At 38.7% G+C, this 18,440-nt stretch overlaps 1 protein-coding gene across 16 annotated transcripts in view; it reads left to right on the forward strand.

The window, feature by feature from the left end:
* stxbp5l (syntaxin binding protein 5-like) overlaps positions 1–18,440 on the forward strand; it is a 134,170-nt gene that overhangs the window by 1,471 nt on the left and 114,259 nt on the right. For 15 of the 16 annotated variants that reach the window (XM_034886100.1, XM_034886103.1, XM_034886101.1 and 12 more), the window contains exon 2: positions 14,738–14,835. In XM_034886100.1, the coding sequence (XP_034741991.1) occupies positions 14,738–14,835 (98 nt within the window). Of the gene's footprint in view, positions 1–6,901; positions 6,990–14,737; positions 14,836–18,440 lie in introns of those variants that run through there. The other variant, XM_034886106.1, reaches the window with a different exon arrangement.

Here is an 18,440-nt window from a genome sequence, read left to right on the forward strand (position 1 = left end):
TTTATAGCAGCCTTTGCCCGTTGCGGCACTTCTTTTGGAGGATTTTTGACGCTGACTGCAGTGAATATTCCTCACCCCTTCAAATCAGGGGTAATTTCTTGGATCAAACTGAATTATTCATTGAGAACCCAACAGTAACCGGGTTGTTTATGGAGCTATATTAGTGTTGTGCAGAATGAAACTAGTGGAGGGTGGGGGGGGGGGGGGGGGGGGGGGGGGGGGGGGGGGGGGGGGGGGGGGGGGGGGGGGGGTATTTTAATTTCGGTATGGAGGAGCTGAGAATGGAGGAGGAGGGAGGTTGATTCACAAGCTGGAAAGGATGCTGCAGAGCACCCTCGGCAGGCAGGCAGGGAGGAGAAAGTGCTGGAAAGGAATGATTGTCTAATCCCATGCGGTAGGCTGCTCCTCCTTCAGCGAGGGAAGGAAACTGAATCAACGGAGGCACTGTGAAAAAGCTATGAGTGTACAAATATGCCCATTCCCACCACCAACACAGTTCTTTTTAGGGTTTTTATATGAGTCTGTGCAGGTGCAGGCTGTATGTCTGCAATTGTGTGTGTGTGTGTGTGTGTGTGTGTGTGTGTATGTGTGTAAGGAAGTGAGAGACATGCACAGAGGGAGAGGGAGGGAAGAAGCAGCATAGCTGTTGTCAATTGCTTTCACTAATGCCGACAGGGTTCAAGGAGAGATAAAGAGGTTATGTGTATTATTGATCCATTATATTGGACAGCAGAAATCGGTTAGTTCCCAGACAGGTTTTATTGAAAATAAACATATAGAGGTGTTAGAGCCAAGTGAATAATCCCTGAATGTAAATGAAACACACAGTGCCCCAAAACTGGTTATTAATCACCAATAACACAGACAGTGGATTCATGTTTTATTTCATATTAACAGTAGAGAAACACCAGGCAATCAACAAACTTTTCAAATTTCATTCAATTTCATTCACTGCGCTATACATTTTTAGAGGACTTCTGTCCACTGTCTCATGTGGGAAGATGCAACAATTCATTTTGTTTGTCTTCTACAGCATTTTTTAACGTTTGTAGTGAGTGTTGTAGCACCCAATAGCAGATGTGCTGAAACAAGGTGTTGGTGAAATCACACTCGGATTGAAGGAGGAAAGAAGGGAAACGGGAGGGACCCAGGTGGCATAGTCTCATTAAATCTGTTGTTTCATTTCAGTTTACAGCAGGATGAGTTCATTTTGTGTTAGAGAGAGAAGGTTATAGAAACACCCAGAGAAAGAGAGATAGCAATGAAGAGAGAGAGATTGAACTGAATTGCATTGTGTTTGTTGGTAGTTGAATTAATGAACTGAATGATATAATAACAAAGTAATTATAGAATGAAAAATCCCTTCAAAAGAAACCATAAGAAACACTCACATGTTACTCTTGTGACCAAACAATACTCACCTCACCAACCTTATAATGTGTGTTATTTTGGACTGTATGTAGGGATAATAATTTGTGTAAAAACAAAGAAAGGTTATGTGTTGGTGTTATGATGTAATGGAGCTGAAGAGGAGGACAGAAGGAAGGCACAAGGTTTTATGTATTTGCTGTCTTGCATTCTCCAAAAGCACACTGACTTTTTTCAGACTTACTGAACAGAGACAGAACTTTTTTTTTAGGTTTCATTGAAAACCAACAGGTTTTGATAGAGGCCATAATGGGTGGATTGAGCTTATAAATAAGGATAAACTGACAAGTAAGGGTCAAATTGTATCTTTTCACATTCGTTTCAACACACAAGTCTTTAGACATTCCTGTCTGACAAAAGTAAAACTTGAATATATAACTATCTAAATTAAAACTAGATTATAAATCACACTTTCTCTCTGGCTACACGAGGGGACACAATTGGGAATATGCGGTCATTTAATATTAGTTTAGCAAAGCTGCAGAATTGACCCAAGCTGGTGAACTATGTTGAGGGTGGGTAGCTTTACTTTCTGTATATCAAGCTTGCAGACACAAAAGGGCGCCATGTGTTCTCACACCGTGTCAGGAGATTACAGAGAACGGACAAACAGAAAACTCCCAGTCAGTTGCAGCTTTGTAGGTGAAACACTGAGAGGTCAGAGGGAATGACCAGACTTGTTCAATCTGTCAGGTAGGCCACAAATAACAGCTTCCAACAAAGGTTGGATACACAATGTCGTCTCTGAAAACTTGCCTTGCCATGGACTGGGACATGTTAATTCATACTGGGTTGCCTTGCTGGTCTAACTTGCTGACCAAACGGTAGATAACATAACGCAATCTTGATATCTGGTGCCGAAAGCTAACGATAAAATCAATATTTGTCCAAACGGCTTGAACGATGGATCTGTTCTGTCTTGTGTGAGTATCAAAAGCTGTACGTGCATGCTTCATTCCAAAGTAGCCTCATTTTGAGTGCTATGCACAATGTCGGCTCTGTATTGTTGCTGACTTTGTTAATGACAAGGTGCTTATCCCTTCACATCTCAAATGGATATTTCCAGCACTCCTCATCTCAGCCTGGTTCCAAGAACATGACAGTTATTTTACTAAGGTGTTCTGCATAATTGTCAAATGTCTAACTAGTAGAGAACTTTTGAAGATAGGTCCAAAGCTTGTAGCATGAATAACCTGCTAAACACTGCAAAGACGTTTGGTTCAGGAGCCATTCTTCAGATAACTTCAGATTTGTCTGAAAAAGACAACATAACAAAACCCTTATGCAACTGAGGCTCAGAGAGGAAAAACGCTCAGTACATTCAAGTGAGTCAGAGGAGAGAGGTTTTCAGTGTGTGTGAGGTATGTGTGTGTGTGTTCAGTATCCAGTATTTCTTCCAACAAATCACTTAATAAAGCTTAATTTTCATGCTAGAGGAGTCATCTGCCTTACTAATTATTTTCTAAAAATGATATGAATTATATGGAAGTGTGAATGTAGAAATTACAGGAACATAGTAAAATAACATTGAAACACCAGAAGAATAGATTCCTGGCAATGTGGCATGATTAAAAAATAAAAGCATTATTATGATACTGCAATAAGGTGTTCTAAAGAACAGCAGTAGAACCCAGTGGGATAGTATATTTGGTATAAAAACATGTTTTATATTATTGTTACATATTCTACATTACTTTTTCTGTGACAGTGTGTGTTTGATAAAGAGAAATAGCTGCCTCCTGATTTTGTGTGGGCTTTCAAACTGCTTTGTTTTTAGGTGACAGCAGACTGCCTGCCTGACCTCATGCTGTGCAAATATAATAGAGTGAGCTTTTCAAACAGCACTTTATTTCATTCAATTTTCCATCACTTTGCTCTTATGAAGTCTGGTTTCATTCTGCAGCGCTTAATTCTGTTTTACCTTTACTAGTCAAGTTAGAACCATGAATGTTAGGAAGGTAAACCACTGTCGGCAACGTTCAGGGCCCCACCCTTTTCTGAAAGGCCTCATCCACAATGCGTTTTTGTTTGTTATACATATCCTCATTGCTTGTGTTTCTGTGGCTACATCATGTTCTAGGGAGAAAGAAGATTGTGGTTGTTGAATCAATGGTTTATTATATTCTCAATCATATTAAATCCACAGTTGACCCATTTATTGCCCTTTCTGTGCATTTTACTGTGGAAGAAGATGTGGGCAAACGCTAACAAAATGTTTGGGTGCATGACTAGACTGCTAAATTGAAAATTTATTATGGAAAACAATCCACTGGGAACTGCAGTGCTGAAAAGCTTCAAACCAACATTCTCCCCTGCCTCTCTGAGTGGTTAGTGGATCCCTCTGCTGTTAAGTGCTACAGTACTCTCAAGCCCTTGACAAACCTCATTTACTTGATATCACTCCAGAAGTATCTAAAGGATGTATGCAGAAGCCTGCGTTGAGTTATTTTGTTTTATAAAAGAAACACAGCTTGTGTTTTTGAAATTCAGGTAGAAAGTGCAAACAGTGTATTCAAAAATTAAGAGACAGTATATTCAGAATACAAATCAAACCCAATCTAATGCCTGTGTGGTGATTATAATTACTATTTTATACCTTTTCCTATTTTTTAGAAAATAAAAGTTTGTGAAATGCGCATCATTTTAATACCAGCTATGCATGCCATGACTAGATTGAATCAATATGTCAAAATATTACAATTTATTAACTAACACATTAATGGGCTCAGAAACATGATAGTGTGCAAGCTAATCACTCAAGCTAATCACATTACCTCAACACAGCCAAGAAACAAAAGATGACATTCAAATCTGTTTCCAATTTACTGTAAAAAAAAAAATCAGACAGCTATTTAAAACATAAAAACAACAACAAACAAACATTCTTCTGAAAACCAACCATGTGTGAATGTGGGTTCTTCTCTATGATTAGAAAGGGGGCTGTTGTAGCAATACGTGACTATTTTGTCCACTCCTACCTTTTCTATCAAGCCTAGGGCACAATGCTGATGCCATGGCCAATTCCTTGTCATGCCTGCTGTAGTGGATAAAAGGTTACACCACATATACAGTACAGTTTATCTACACATGGCTTGTTTCTGACCCCACGTCTGCATGAAAGCACAATATGAAGCCCCAGCATGCAATCACAACAATCCCCTCCCACACACCCAAACAGAGACCATTGCTCTGCATTTGTAAAATAGAAGATATGTGTATGTGGCTGTTAAGCACACACTTTCATCTGAAGAGACACATACTTAACATTCAGCACATTTGACCCTTGAAGTGTTTGTGATAAATGCTGCCAGAAAAACACGACTGCTGTATTCTATCTGTACTTGTCTGTGCAGCAGTTTCATAAGTCTGTTTGTGGTAATGTATACATGGTCATCCATCCAACATTTAAAAAAAATCACACAGTACTTTAATGCAATATAAATGACACATACAGTACATACAAGTGGCCCTCCCTACCCCCTCTGGCTACACACTTAACACTTTGTAGCCTGCAACTCTGATCCAAATGAGCCCAGTACAGGAAGAAAGGGGGCAGGAAGGGAAGTTTCTCCAGGCTCGTTCATTTGTTTTCATATTTCCAAGCTCGTAAACTGCATGCTCACCCTGTTTGCATTTGTGTGCTGTTTTGTGTGCATTTGCAGCAAGCACATGGGGGAAATACTTATAATCAGCCTCAGTGATGAGTAAAAGTCCTTCTCTCATCCTTTGGCTTTAAGCATGATAAAGAAGCCCATCGTGGCAACCTTGACCAGCTTTATTCATGGTGATAAAAACACTGAGGACAGTTTTGAATCACCAAAATATCAAAATGTTATATTTGCCTGCATATGCTTACAGCACACCCTGGTACTCTTTGTTATAAAGTGTTTTTGAGTTATTTCTCAATTTGTATTCAAATTCCTATGGGGGTTCAGATCACCTATTAAGTGTTTTTTGTTGAATTTTTGCATGTCAATCACTGCTTAGGCACCAGCATTCATTAGGTGAGGGTTTTGACATTTAAATTAGGAATGATTGTTTCAACTCCTTTTCAATAACTATATTTCAAGTTCCATTATAAACGTATTCCAAGACAAAGACCTTTAAAAAAACTGTTATACGAAACCCAGATGTCATAAGTGCGACCAAAAGGCAGTTGTCCTAAACTTTAGAAAGCACTTTTTTAATGTTACTTGTGTTATAAAGTTGCACAAAAAATGTCTCTGATGTAGACCTGATGGGTTTCTAAAGAGTAAATAATAGACCACTGGTTAGAAAATACAAGCAAGAGTAAATGGGATCCTGCTGTGTTAAGAAAACTCGTTGTGTTTCAACTCGTTTCACACATTCTGAAACCCCTGATCTCCTCTTCCACTCCTCCCCCAAACGTCTTCTCTCCTACCCACCTTCTGACAAGCCTCTTTTTTGAGATCAAAAGAATTTTAGAGCAACCTCTAAATATCTCCCTTCAAACACTGGTGTGGGAAGCCTTGTGTATCTTTGTTTGTATGATAGGCGGTCTGACTTTGTAAGTCTTTTTAAATTGGAAAATTTGTATGTGACAGGAATACTCTACTTTTCCCTGCACAACTGTCTTTCAACCTGACGTTTAGCCTGAGGGGACAGATGTTAAAACACCTGATGCAGAGGCACAAAAACAAACTGCATGCAAAATATTAAACACCTTTAACGCACCTTAGTTCCACGCTCTTTACTTGTTCCCCAGCTGGACTCAAGAGTCCCTTATATGTTCATGTCTTTCTCATCTCTAATGCAGTTAAAACACTTCATACAGTGGTCTGGTCATTTTTGCCATTTCCCACTAAACAATGTTGATCCCCTTTAATTGATTACAAATAGCCTAGCCTACCACTATTCAAATTTTACCCTGGCAACCTACAACCATCTGACAACTGTTTCATTACTGATTTTTCCCTTTAAATGTCAAAATTCTTGCTTGGTCTGTGATCTAATAATTAATTTGACATGATTGCAGATATGGTGTAAAAATGTAATATCAATATCAATGATGGCAATTGATTAATCCTGCTCTGAAGTTCTTTTGAAAGACAGCGACTGTAAATAAACCTTTCCCTTTAAGAGAGCGATGGATTGTGGCAATTTATTGCTGTAGTTGGCTAAGATCCTCGTCTATATTTTAGTAATAAACAGTCTATGGTGTTCTCTTACTACATCCATGGTCTGGCGCACATGATACTGTTCCCTATGCATTGCAATGGAGTGGACCCGGGAACCACCCACGGGAAAACTGTGAGAGAGTTCAGAAAGACAGAAAGAGATGCATAACGCTAATTATCTACTGGCCATTGTATTTATTTGTGGTGCCACCTTGGGGAAATATTGTAATTTTGTTGATAAACTATCGCTAGGTCTCAACTTCTTCACAACAGAAATGGACTGGATAAGTTACCGATAGCTAGCTAGCTAAATGTTTTAAGCCGAGAGCTATGTCAAAGTTAGCTTAAAAACCGAGGTTTTGAAGCGTTTGAAGCGAAACACCTAACGATAACTAAAGGACAAGCAGCAACATGTTTGTAAAGGTTAGTGACCGCTCCTATTTTAACAATACTAAAGGATTAAACAACATGCCCCGGTAGTTTAGTTGCCTTTGAGAGCTGTAGTGTTCAACAATAGCCATTTCTTGAAGCTAACCTGTTGTAACGTTAGCTAGCTAACCTAATAAACGTTAACGTAACCTTAAGCACTTTAAACAGCTGAGCACACCTTATGTTATTTTTTTTAATTAAAAAGTAAGTTTTGAATAAAACTTAGGCCTACATGTCTTCATTTATTGATAGGAACCAAAGTGTGGCTGTGTGCTTTTTGCAATGTTAGGTCAAATTTTGGTAATATGATGATCTCATTAGCTAACGCTAGCTAACTAGCTATACCAATCTGCTAAATTAGATTCTGGAACATATTGTCCAGTAAACACAAACACAACATGTCCAATTCAAATCTAAATTAAATTAAGATTTTTTTTTAATTTTTAAAAGACACATACATTTAATTCTGTGACCTCACACATAACGTTACAGTACATTTCTCTCCATCATTTTCACTATTCTCACTATGAATTATTTACTACTTGACAGTACTCTTGCTTCAGACAGCACATCACAAGTGGCCTGTTTATCCATTCCTCCGTTAATCTTGCTCTGTTTGCGGAATGCTTCCCTTGTGATTTTGTTATGTAGATAAATGTGTCCAAGCATGGTCAGGCTGTAGAGTCTGTTCACTGCATTACTCCTGGATCCCAGTTGTGATCTACGGAGGTCCTGCAGTTCTGTTTCCATGTGGTGCCACGTGCTATGTTAAAGGGCTTAAGCAGTGAGTCAATAATTCAGTTGGGCTAGTTTCTCACTTGCTCACTGACTTTCTCACTGACTACCTATCTCTACATAGCTGTGAATATCTACAGAGATGCAGTGGTAAGATAAAGAAATGTCTTGCATGTAATGCCTATACTGCCCCTACTCAGTTCTTGACATACCGTACAAGTAGTTGGTGTCTGCATGCAACTTTAAATCACCTTAAGCAACATCTGTATTTGGCTGCCTGGTGAACAATCATCCTACAGTGCCATCAATATATCAAGGGTCTACTGTGGTACACCTCTTGTCCATATTGATATGTGAAATGTGTTTAGTATCGTGGTCAAAGTTAGATGTGGTATTGTACTGGACTACATCACATGGAGAGAAACATGTTTTTGTCTTTTCCATTTACAAATATTAGGGAGACAGAATATTAAAAAAAAACATTCTCAATATAATGGAGTCCAGTACAACACATTTCTTATGATGTTGCCCAAAAGTGAACATTACAAGCTTAATAAAGATGGATATTGTTGCAGGGCTGTTGTATTGGAGTGCATTAGATTGTACAGTTTCAAGTTCAGGATTCCTATTTGCATGACATACTGTAACTAGGGTAAGCAATGCATCCTGTTGCATGGTTCATGTGACTTTAACATGGTTCAGGTGACAAAAACATGGGCCAAATGTGCTTTTCAGTACTGACATGGACCACCTTGTGGTTAAAAAACTTTAAGTCATTTTAGTTTTACAGTAACTTAATGATTAGACTGGTTTTGAGACTTGTTTTTTTGGACTGGTTTTTGGCTAAGTACAGCCACTGTTCTCAGAAAGCACATCAACAGGACTACAGCCAATTAGTTATGTTTTGGCTCACTAAATTATTGTTTTGTAGCTTCAGCTGATATAATTGTACACTGACCACCTTTTTAATTGTCAGAAGCAATTTGCAATTTAAGCAGCAGTGATAGATAGAGTATTTAAAAACATAACAAATTTGTAAGCCCTTAAAGTTTAGCAAATCTAGGTATTTTGACAGGACTTGTAAGTCATTTTTCACATTCACTCACTTGCACACTATGCAAGAAAATTGCACACGCTGTAGAGGACTGGTACTTAATGCCAGATGGTAAAATTAAACGAGAAAAATTCCATGATCTTGAATAAGCTGCACTTTTGTTAAACAGTAATTAGCTTTTGTACCTTTTATAACATGTAAATGTTATAGACAATTAGTCTAATCCTATAAAGATATATTTGAGATTTAATTTCATATTTTACTGTTGATCCGTGTTTGGAGATACAGCTGCTCAATGCACAATTTGCTGGAAGTGGTTGCTGGGTGCATGCTATTAATAGAAGCAGGGGTCTAGACTAGCTCTGCAGCTCAACGCTTTGTGAAAAGAGAGGATGGTGGGTGGCATGAGGTGGTATTAGACTTAGCAAGGTTGGGATGTCTGGATGACAACACAACAGAGGGAGAGGAAAGGGTAGGATGTGGTAGAGAGGGGAGTTGATGTAATGCAGCCTCTGGCAGCCATAATTCAGGTCCTTAGCAGCAGGTCAATAGTTGCTGCATGGCTGACTGTGTTTTTCTACACTGCTTCAACAGAATGAATAATCATTTAGTATTTTCCTTTGTCTTTATTTATTTATTTATTTATAATTTTTCCTTGTTCATTTTTATGCGGTTTTGATCAGGGACTGATAGCATAGACGTGTTGCTGACTGAATAAAACAGTCTGTATTTGGTACCTCCTTATTTACACAACGGGAAACCACAAATTAAGTAGATAGATAGATAGATAGATAGATAGATAGATAGTAAGAGAATTAAAGTACAGGTGAACCTGGTCACACACATGTATAATACATGGACAAACACACTGAAAGAGCGAGAAAGAATGCTTTATGTCTTTTGACTTGAAATATGTATGAGCAGCTCTAAAATTCACGTGTTTCTCATCCACTTTGCTCTCCTGTATGTATATGTAGGGGGTGGATCTCCTGTATCCCAGCAACAGTGTACCAGAGTGGGGCTAGAGAAGATAAAGGGACCTGGAGGATGAATGTTTGAATGTGTGTGTTTGGCCAGGTTCGGATAGAACCGTTATCTGTGTGTGTTTTACCAGTGATGTGTTTGCATGGTCATTACCACTGAATGGTTTTGTGTATGAATGTGTAGGAGCGACCCACTTTTTACTATTTTCAACAAATGATTTGCTGAATCACCTGACCTGTTTAATAAAAATCTTCTTCTGATCAAAGTCAGAGAAGTATTGGGCATCAGTTTTGTCATTGCCTGCATGATCTGCAGCTCTTTTTACCGCTTAGGACGCAAACATTTATTGCCTGATAGATTAAACACTCAACCTACCTCTTTATCCTCTAAAATAGATGGGGAAGGTGAGTTATTCTTATTGACAGGTTGAAGGCGTGTGTCAGTGCCCATTCTGCAAATTGTGTCCCACCTACTTTTGAACCCCTTAAAATGTAGTGACTTTTGGCATACAGTAAAGGCCCACGCTACCATCCTATGTCATGCGAGACTATGATTGAAGGCCTAAGTGGCCCATCCCACACTCAATTACATGACACCAATTCAAAAATAATTTCATCTACAGTTTTTGGTCCACTGTCCACACACAACATAGTCTACTTTGCACAAAATAAACAAAACATAGCATACATCAAATCATAGAAGAGAATGACAATCTCAAAGCCATGTCATGCCCTAAAACACATGTTGATGTGTGTGTGACCCGTGGTGCATATCTTAATGTTACAGCCTGAGACCTTCCAGATGTATTAGGTGCATTATGGTTAAAGAGTTATATACAGAAAATTGCCACGAAACTATATTTAAAAGAGCTGACGTTATTTAAAAAAAAAAACGGACAGGAGAATTGCAGCAATTGTCGCGTGCTGCTGTGTGATCTGATTCTTTAACTAAGGAATCGGGTATGCATACTTTCAAAAAATAATTCACAGGGAATAAAATTAAACAAGGCAAAGATATTGAGGCAAGGCATTTAATATCCTTATTTATATGTTATAGATGTGCTCAATCAAAAAGTCTGATTCCTTGGACTATATGATCCAATGTTTATTAGGGGCCGAGCAGCAAAGAGATGGTGGCGCTATGTGACTATCAGCCATTTAAAACTGTAAACTTTAATAATTCACAGCACATCCGCCGTACATGCTACAATATCACAACATCCGCCAAACTGTAGCCCCAGTAGAGTAGAAACTATGCTCTGCTTTAACTTGTGGCAATTTTGAAGTCCATCACTGTCACATTTTTGTTTCAATTGACACCAAATTTGTGCAACTTAATCTCCATCCAGATGTTTGATATCAAAATCAGTGCATTACAATGTTTTACTGCACACAGTAGAGTAAAACAAATACTGCAGTTTCTTACAAACTAAATAATTTATGTTCACGGACAAAATTCACAACATCCAAAGATCACTGTAGATTTAACCCCAAAATGAATTTTTAATTTATTTTTGAAGGGTGTCCTCATCTACTCTATTCATCGCAGTCAATGCAAAATAGAGCGTATTTAAACATCAGTAAGGCATTTATTGATCTTTGTGAAAATAAATTACAGGCATCTCTATGTTGACTGAACCAAGTACACGCATTCTCAGAATTTTCTAATGAGAAAATAATTTTTTACAGCAGTTTGAAATTCAGCGTTTTCAGGCAAGCCTGCTCCTTGTCTACTAGGTGTTGCGATGCCACTTGTGACATCACCCAGATAGCTCCAGCTCCCTGATCAGAAGCTGCCTACGGCCTCAATGGTTCTGAGTTTGAGCCCATGGTGTGCCAGATGATCATACACCTAAACAGGCATTGTTCTGTGGACAACTCCCCTGCATTAGCACACCTGATTGTAATTAACAATCAGTCCAGTTCCAGTCAAGGAAAGGCATGTTATTGAGTCAACCCAGGCTGACTCCATAAAATAGAACCAAAGTAGCTTGTCACCTGGACAATAGCTCACTGAGATCAATGCTTGTCTTTGGACCCAAAGATTGCTTTGGACACCTTCACTGCATTTTTAAAATGCTCGGACAGACCATTGCTGCGGAGCAGCTATACTTATTTTTATCTTTTAAAGATTATATTATTGTTTACTCCTCCATTTGTATGCAAGGCACTCATTGGTCTTAACGTAGCAGTGGAATACAACTGTGTAGGTATTAGTCGAGTGACAGATAAATGTCTATTTGAAGGTTAGGTACTTTAGTTGGCAAGCCACAACAGTGCGCGCACGCGCGCGAATAAACACACACATACACACACACACACAATTTGAATTTATCATGTCATAAATCATCCCAATACAGTCATAAATATGCAATATGTGTAAATAATGCAAATGAACATATAGCCTATGTAGGATCAGCCACCGAATTCCTTGTTTACAGTATATGAATAAATATGTGCAAATCATGCAAATACTGTATATAGCACACACTTACGCGCAATAGGGTTGGGAATCACCTAAAGCCCTACAATCTCATACAATACAATATAATCATGATACCGATGTCAAGCTATGATGTTATTGCGATTTGAAACATATTGCGATATTTTGTGTTATATTGCCATTTTATTGCCATTTTCCCTACTTCAAATTACATCCCCAAAGGTAAACTTTGTCAACGTCTGTTTTATCTGAAAAGGTAACTGAACTGCAGGATCTAGTGGACTGAAAAAGCAATCGATTGTATAATTCTAGTTACAAAAACATAAATTATCATGTGCAGTTTATGTAACAACAGATTGATATTAAACATCTGTGTATCGATACAGTATTGCCAGGCAAAATATTGCGATACTTTGCTATATCATGCATTTAATTCATTTAAAGACTCTCATGTTATCTCTCCAAATTCATCCTCATAAGTAGTGCTGGCTAATATATCGATATTATATTGATATTGTGATATGAGACTAGATATTGTCTTTGATTTTGGATATTGTAATATTGTCATATGATATAAGTGTTTCAAAAAATCATTTGTCAACACTACAATATCGCTGCAACATTGATAATGAGGTATTTGGTCAAGAATATCGTACAATCTGTTTTTTTCCATTTTGACCAGCCCTACTCTACAATATTAATGACAACAAAAAATCCCTGTTTCTACAATTCCGGAAGCCAAAGAAAGGTGTTTGGGATAGTGATGAGGTGGGGTAGTCTGGGAACAAGGGCTGTTATGGGATGGGCAAACATGCCACTAATGACTACATTGTGGGTTTGGGACTGGAGGTGAATGAAAAAAAGATTAAATAGCTGTTCATGATGGTTAAAGGACTTCTTTGAGGACCAATGGGCCTTTTTCTTTGCTGTTCACAGTCAGTGCCACTAATGTTATTTCCATGAAAGGCCCTGCACACCGATACAGGTGTGGCTGATCAGACCTCTGCTCAGTTTGAAGGTGTGGGGATTACATGAGGTCTCTGGACTTTTGGGTAGTGTCTGAAATCCCTTCCTTGTTTACCCTTTCACTATTTTGTTAAAGTGAGGTTTAAGGCTTTTATGTATTTCTCTCATTGTAAGATAGTTTGCAAAAATCATCATTTTACGATGGAAAAAATGCTTAGCAAATGCTTTGTTACAATGCTTTGCAAAAGCAGGGGCTCCTTGACACAAAGTGTTGCTGTAATGGGTAGTTTTAAAAAAAGAAAAGAAAATATAAACTATAATCTGATATGTAGAATGCTTTTTTTAAATACTTACAGCCTATGCAGCATTGTCACAGTGCTTAAACTGTTATATATCACACTGCAGTTTAAACATTTCCATTCCACTGTCACATACCGATGAGTCGAGTGATGTGGTACTCGGATTTAAACGGTTTATGATTGTTTGATTGCTAACATTAGCTCAAAACGCCATTCAATTTTGTGCATTTGTGTCATACTGAAATTTTTGAAATCCATTGTCAACTTTTCTCATAAAAAAACAAAACAGAAGATGGAAATAATTTTAAAAACATTTTGGCTATCTATGATTGTTTTGATTGCTAACGTTAGCTCAAAACACCACTCAAGTGACAGCCTTTGTTGTGTTGGATTGCTAGTTTGTTGCCAGCAGTGAATGAACTTTGTTATATAGGTCCATTTTTACTGTATTGACATTACAGAAGTCTCGTTGGCAGATTATTGTCGTTCTTGTAGGCTACTTGTTGCAACGTGACGCATTCGCAACTCCCAGCTGCACTCGACTCACATTGGGTAGGAACACCACACTGGTGAGGTCCATGTCTCTACATCTCTCCAGAGCAGATAACTAAGAGAGGCACTTTCGGGGAAATTTAACGTGACTAATGGCTGACAGCTGCAGAGCATGCAATGCATCTCAGAGTGTGAGTGGGAGAGACAGTGTCGTTTTGTCTAGTCAGGCCTTGGCAAATGAAGGCTGAACCTAGTCAAGGCTCAGTTCAAGCCAGATGCAACATTAACAGAAGGGTATGCTTCTTTGCTAATTACACAGTGGGAAGTTGCCAAGGTTTTCAAGTTTTTGAATTTCAAAAAGTGTTTAGTTGATTGCATCTCTGATGCATCTTTAATGTGTTTTGAATGTATTAATGTTAAAATGATGTCTGTTTACAACATAGATAGATAGATGTATTTGTAGTTTAAAGTTTTGTTAGACACATGAAGAGACAGGAAAATGTTTTTGTAACCCCAGAAGAATTGCAAAAGTAAAGTGGCATTAGTTATCTTAAACCATTATATCCTAAAAAAATTGCATTTTAGATGATTTAGTTATTTATTGACCGAATTAAAGTTCACAGTTTTAGAAAATGGGTATTTTGCTTTTCAAAATGATAAAGCTTCAACTGGATACACCACACTAGAACACCTACCTAGAATTCCTAACTCTAATCCTAAAATGTTCTACTTTAATTCAAATCTTGTTCTGTGTTTTATTGTTGTTACAGACGGTGCGTCATGGTTTCCCTTATCAGCCCACTGCTTTGGCCTTTGACCCTGTGCAGAAGATCCTGGCCATTGGCTCAAGGACAGGAGGTGTACGGATGTATCCTTTAACACTCTACTGCTCACTTTCTCCCTTACTCTTGTCTGGAGACACACTGAAAAAACTATACCTACATGAATACACATTTATGTAATTAGTAAATACCTTACCTGGGTGTATATTATTGTAAATTATCAACAGTAATCCTACACAAACCTGTGGCACTGTGTCTTCAGGCAGGGGCCTTCCTTCCTCCACCCCTCCCCCTTGTAGCCTCTATTTCTCAGCTCTTTCAGTTCATGTTGCTCGGCTGTCACATCTCAGGCTCAGAACTGTCCATCCCCAACAGCCCATCCCTTGGGTCACCCAGTCACAGGGATGGGAGAAGATGTGTCAGTGGAACCCAGGTAGGAGATTACACCCTCATAAATACCCAGGGTTCTCAGTATGCCTTTAGGAAAGCAAGCAATTATCGATGCTGCAGCAGCCGCACTGCTGATCCTGCAGGGGTAATAAATGGACCATGGTGATTTCTCTGCTAAAAGAAACAGGGAAAAAAAGATGGATAGTGAGAGAAGAAGATGTGACATTGTTTGGGATTTTGAATGACAGGAAAAGAATAGGAGGCTCTCTTTAAAGAACTGTGAAGCAAGGCTATGATTTCAGCTTGATGGAAGCCCTTGAGTGACTTAGCATTTGTATTGACATGCTGCACACACCTTCATCTGCTCCCACGTGGCCTGTCACTGACTCTCTCTTTCTCTCTCTCAGTTGTATGCTCTCACATACACACTCTTTTTTTTTTTTACTTTTTCTCATTCTGCCTCGCCCTACACCGCCTTCTGTCTAGAGGACCTCGCCTCTCTTATTCCTACTTATTTATTCAATTCACCCTTCCTCTGTCCTTCACAGCCTGTCTCAATGTTTTTCTTTTTTTTCCCAGGGCTTTGAACGTCAACCTGCCATCTTCTGTCATGGTCTCTTTTTGTTTCCCCCTCACCATGTTCCTGCCTTTGTAGCTACTTATATTAGTACTCCATACAGTGGTAGTCATTGCAGGAATTTCTCATGTTCTATTTCTACTTCATAAATGGTACAATAGAGAGTTCTGTATTTTGCTTTTATTCTGCATCAACGCTATGTTAGTGTTGCACGCACAACCGACAAAGGATTTTTTACCATTTAATTTCCGATTTTCATTTTTTCATTTTTTCTCACCCAGTCTCCCCAGGGTTTCAAGCTATGTAGCAAACTGTCTCTTTCTCTTGTATTTGTCTGCTGTGACTGACCCGATACCATAGACACTGCCTTCTACTGTAGCAATGCATCATTATTTGGCAAAAATCTGTATTTTGTTCCTGTTAAAAAATCTCTATTGATCTCTTGGGGCTCAAAGTAAAACATTCACATGACACTATTGATCAACTGTGTGGGACTGCGGTTATGTGAGTTCTCCGTAGGAGGTGCCTTTTTCCAGTGTGTGGTGTGTAGGAATGCTTGTCTCCCCGAGTGTCTGTGTATTGACGGTGTGTGTGTTTAATTGCGTCAGCATAGGCAGAGGAGTGATTATTACATCTTGTTTCCATGAGTGTGGTTGTTTTGTCAGAAACAACATTTTGTCAATAGCCTGTTAATAACCTGGATGCCGGCGCCAGTTGAGGTCCTGCTGTGATTTATTGTGAAGTGAGGTAGATACAACTTGTCTGCCCTTATCGGAGCCATGTCAACATATTGTAGGCTGTCTGCTTTCCAAGCAGACATCAGGAGAATTACTTTTTCCTCTCTTAATTTTTACTCCAAAGCCTCAAATGTGAGAGGATGTGGATTTAAGCTCAGTGTTTTGTCTTAAGTAAGACTTAAACAAGCAAATACACATAAGTGGCATCAGCCATGCCAATTGGCATCAGCCATGCCAATTTGTCACCAAATAGTTATGTTCCATTTTAGATATTAAGTTATTTTGATGAAATCCTAATAATTACATTTGAAAATATAAATATTGCAGCAAAGCCACCAAGGTGGGAACAGTTTATTCTCTCCATTGTTTTGTTTTCACATGTGGCGCCTACCTCCTACACACTCACTCCTGGTAAAAATGTGTAAGCGATCACATAACCCTGTGCGGTAAACTACAGTAGTATTTTGTGTGATTTGAATTTCCTAAATGACAAATCACTTTTTTGATGGTTGAAAGTTAAATCCTCAATAGTTATCCAGACACACAAAACATACATGAGCACACTGACTGATGCTACAATCTTTTGTATAGTGATTTGTTTTGGACAGTATTGTTATCCCCTGCAGTGTGACAAAATGTCATATATTTAATATGAATGACTGAGGCATCACTGTAGGCCTGGTCCTGCCCCGGTGAGTGGTGCATAGTGACGATGTCATCAGGGTTGGCGCAGTGGGTTGGCAATGAGGCTCTCTGCAGTGGGCTCCTAGGACACTCCTCCCCCTGCCCGTGGCAAGATTACCAAAATATGCTGAGATTTGGTTTATTGAGAGCAAATAGAACAGAGAAAGAGCATGACAAGTGTACCCGCGCGCACGTGTGTGTGTGTGCGTGTGTGTGTGTGTGTGTTCATGTGTTTCTTTCTTTCTTGCTTGCTGATTGTGCATTCATGTGCACTGTCTACCTGTGTCAATATTGTTTGCATCTCTGTGGTTTATGTGTCAACACAGTGAAAGTGGATGGAGTTTCAATAAAGGGTTCAGGTTATAGAATTGCTCAGAGTCTGATTGAAAGTCAGTTCCCATAACAGTCCGTCTGATCAGAGAAATGGAGAACAAGAATGAAGTAAGAGACAGAGAGAGAAATTGAAAAAAATGGGGGGGGTGAGAAAGAGAAAGACGGTTTGTATTGAAAAAAAAGCTGTTGAAATCAATGATAGCAACAGCTACTTCTTTTTTAAACATGTGACAGTTAACACTTAAACAGCAATACTGTAACTCATTGTCAAATTCTTTTTGAAACATTACGAGGGCTGCATTAATTTAAGCTAGTGTATTTCTACTTAATAAACTGGGTACACAGTGTAAATAATACTGAAACATGATACTGTAAGCTTTGGTATATCTTTGATACTGATTCGTAATGTTTCTGGGTGTGATATCAACTCTTGACTGTAGCTGATATTGAATGTCCTCTTCTATTACCTCAAGACACTGGCAACACATCTGTTGACAGTGCTGAGTAATGAAGATAAGTTAGCCAGCGTTGACACAGTTCTCTGCTTGTTGCTTGGTAAGAGAGCGACTGCAGCTTTACTTTTGAGGACAAGTTCTCTCAGCAACCAAGTTCAATGACCAGCAGCAAGCAATTAGTAAACCTAATTTGGGCAATATAAGAGGAGGTCACTCTGTGTAAAGTTACTTTATTGTCACATACACGTAGCAAAATTCATTCTCTTCATTTCAGCCAATCACAGCCAGGGACCGACTCCAGATTTGAGCCAGTGTCTTGGAGAACCTAGTACATACACGACGTGGATTAAAACCTGGTACCTTCTTGGTGCGAGGCGACAGTGCTAACCATTGGGCCACCATGCTGCTGTAAACACACCCCTACTGTTACAGTCCATATTTAATTCAATTCAATTCAATTCAATTTTATTTATAGTATCAATTCATAACAAGAGTTATCTCAAGACACTATACAG

This window comes from Etheostoma cragini, chromosome 11, assembly GCF_013103735.1.
Source record: "Etheostoma cragini isolate CJK2018 chromosome 11, CSU_Ecrag_1.0, whole genome shotgun sequence".
Taxonomy (NCBI): Eukaryota; Metazoa; Chordata; class Actinopteri; order Perciformes; family Percidae; genus Etheostoma; species Etheostoma cragini.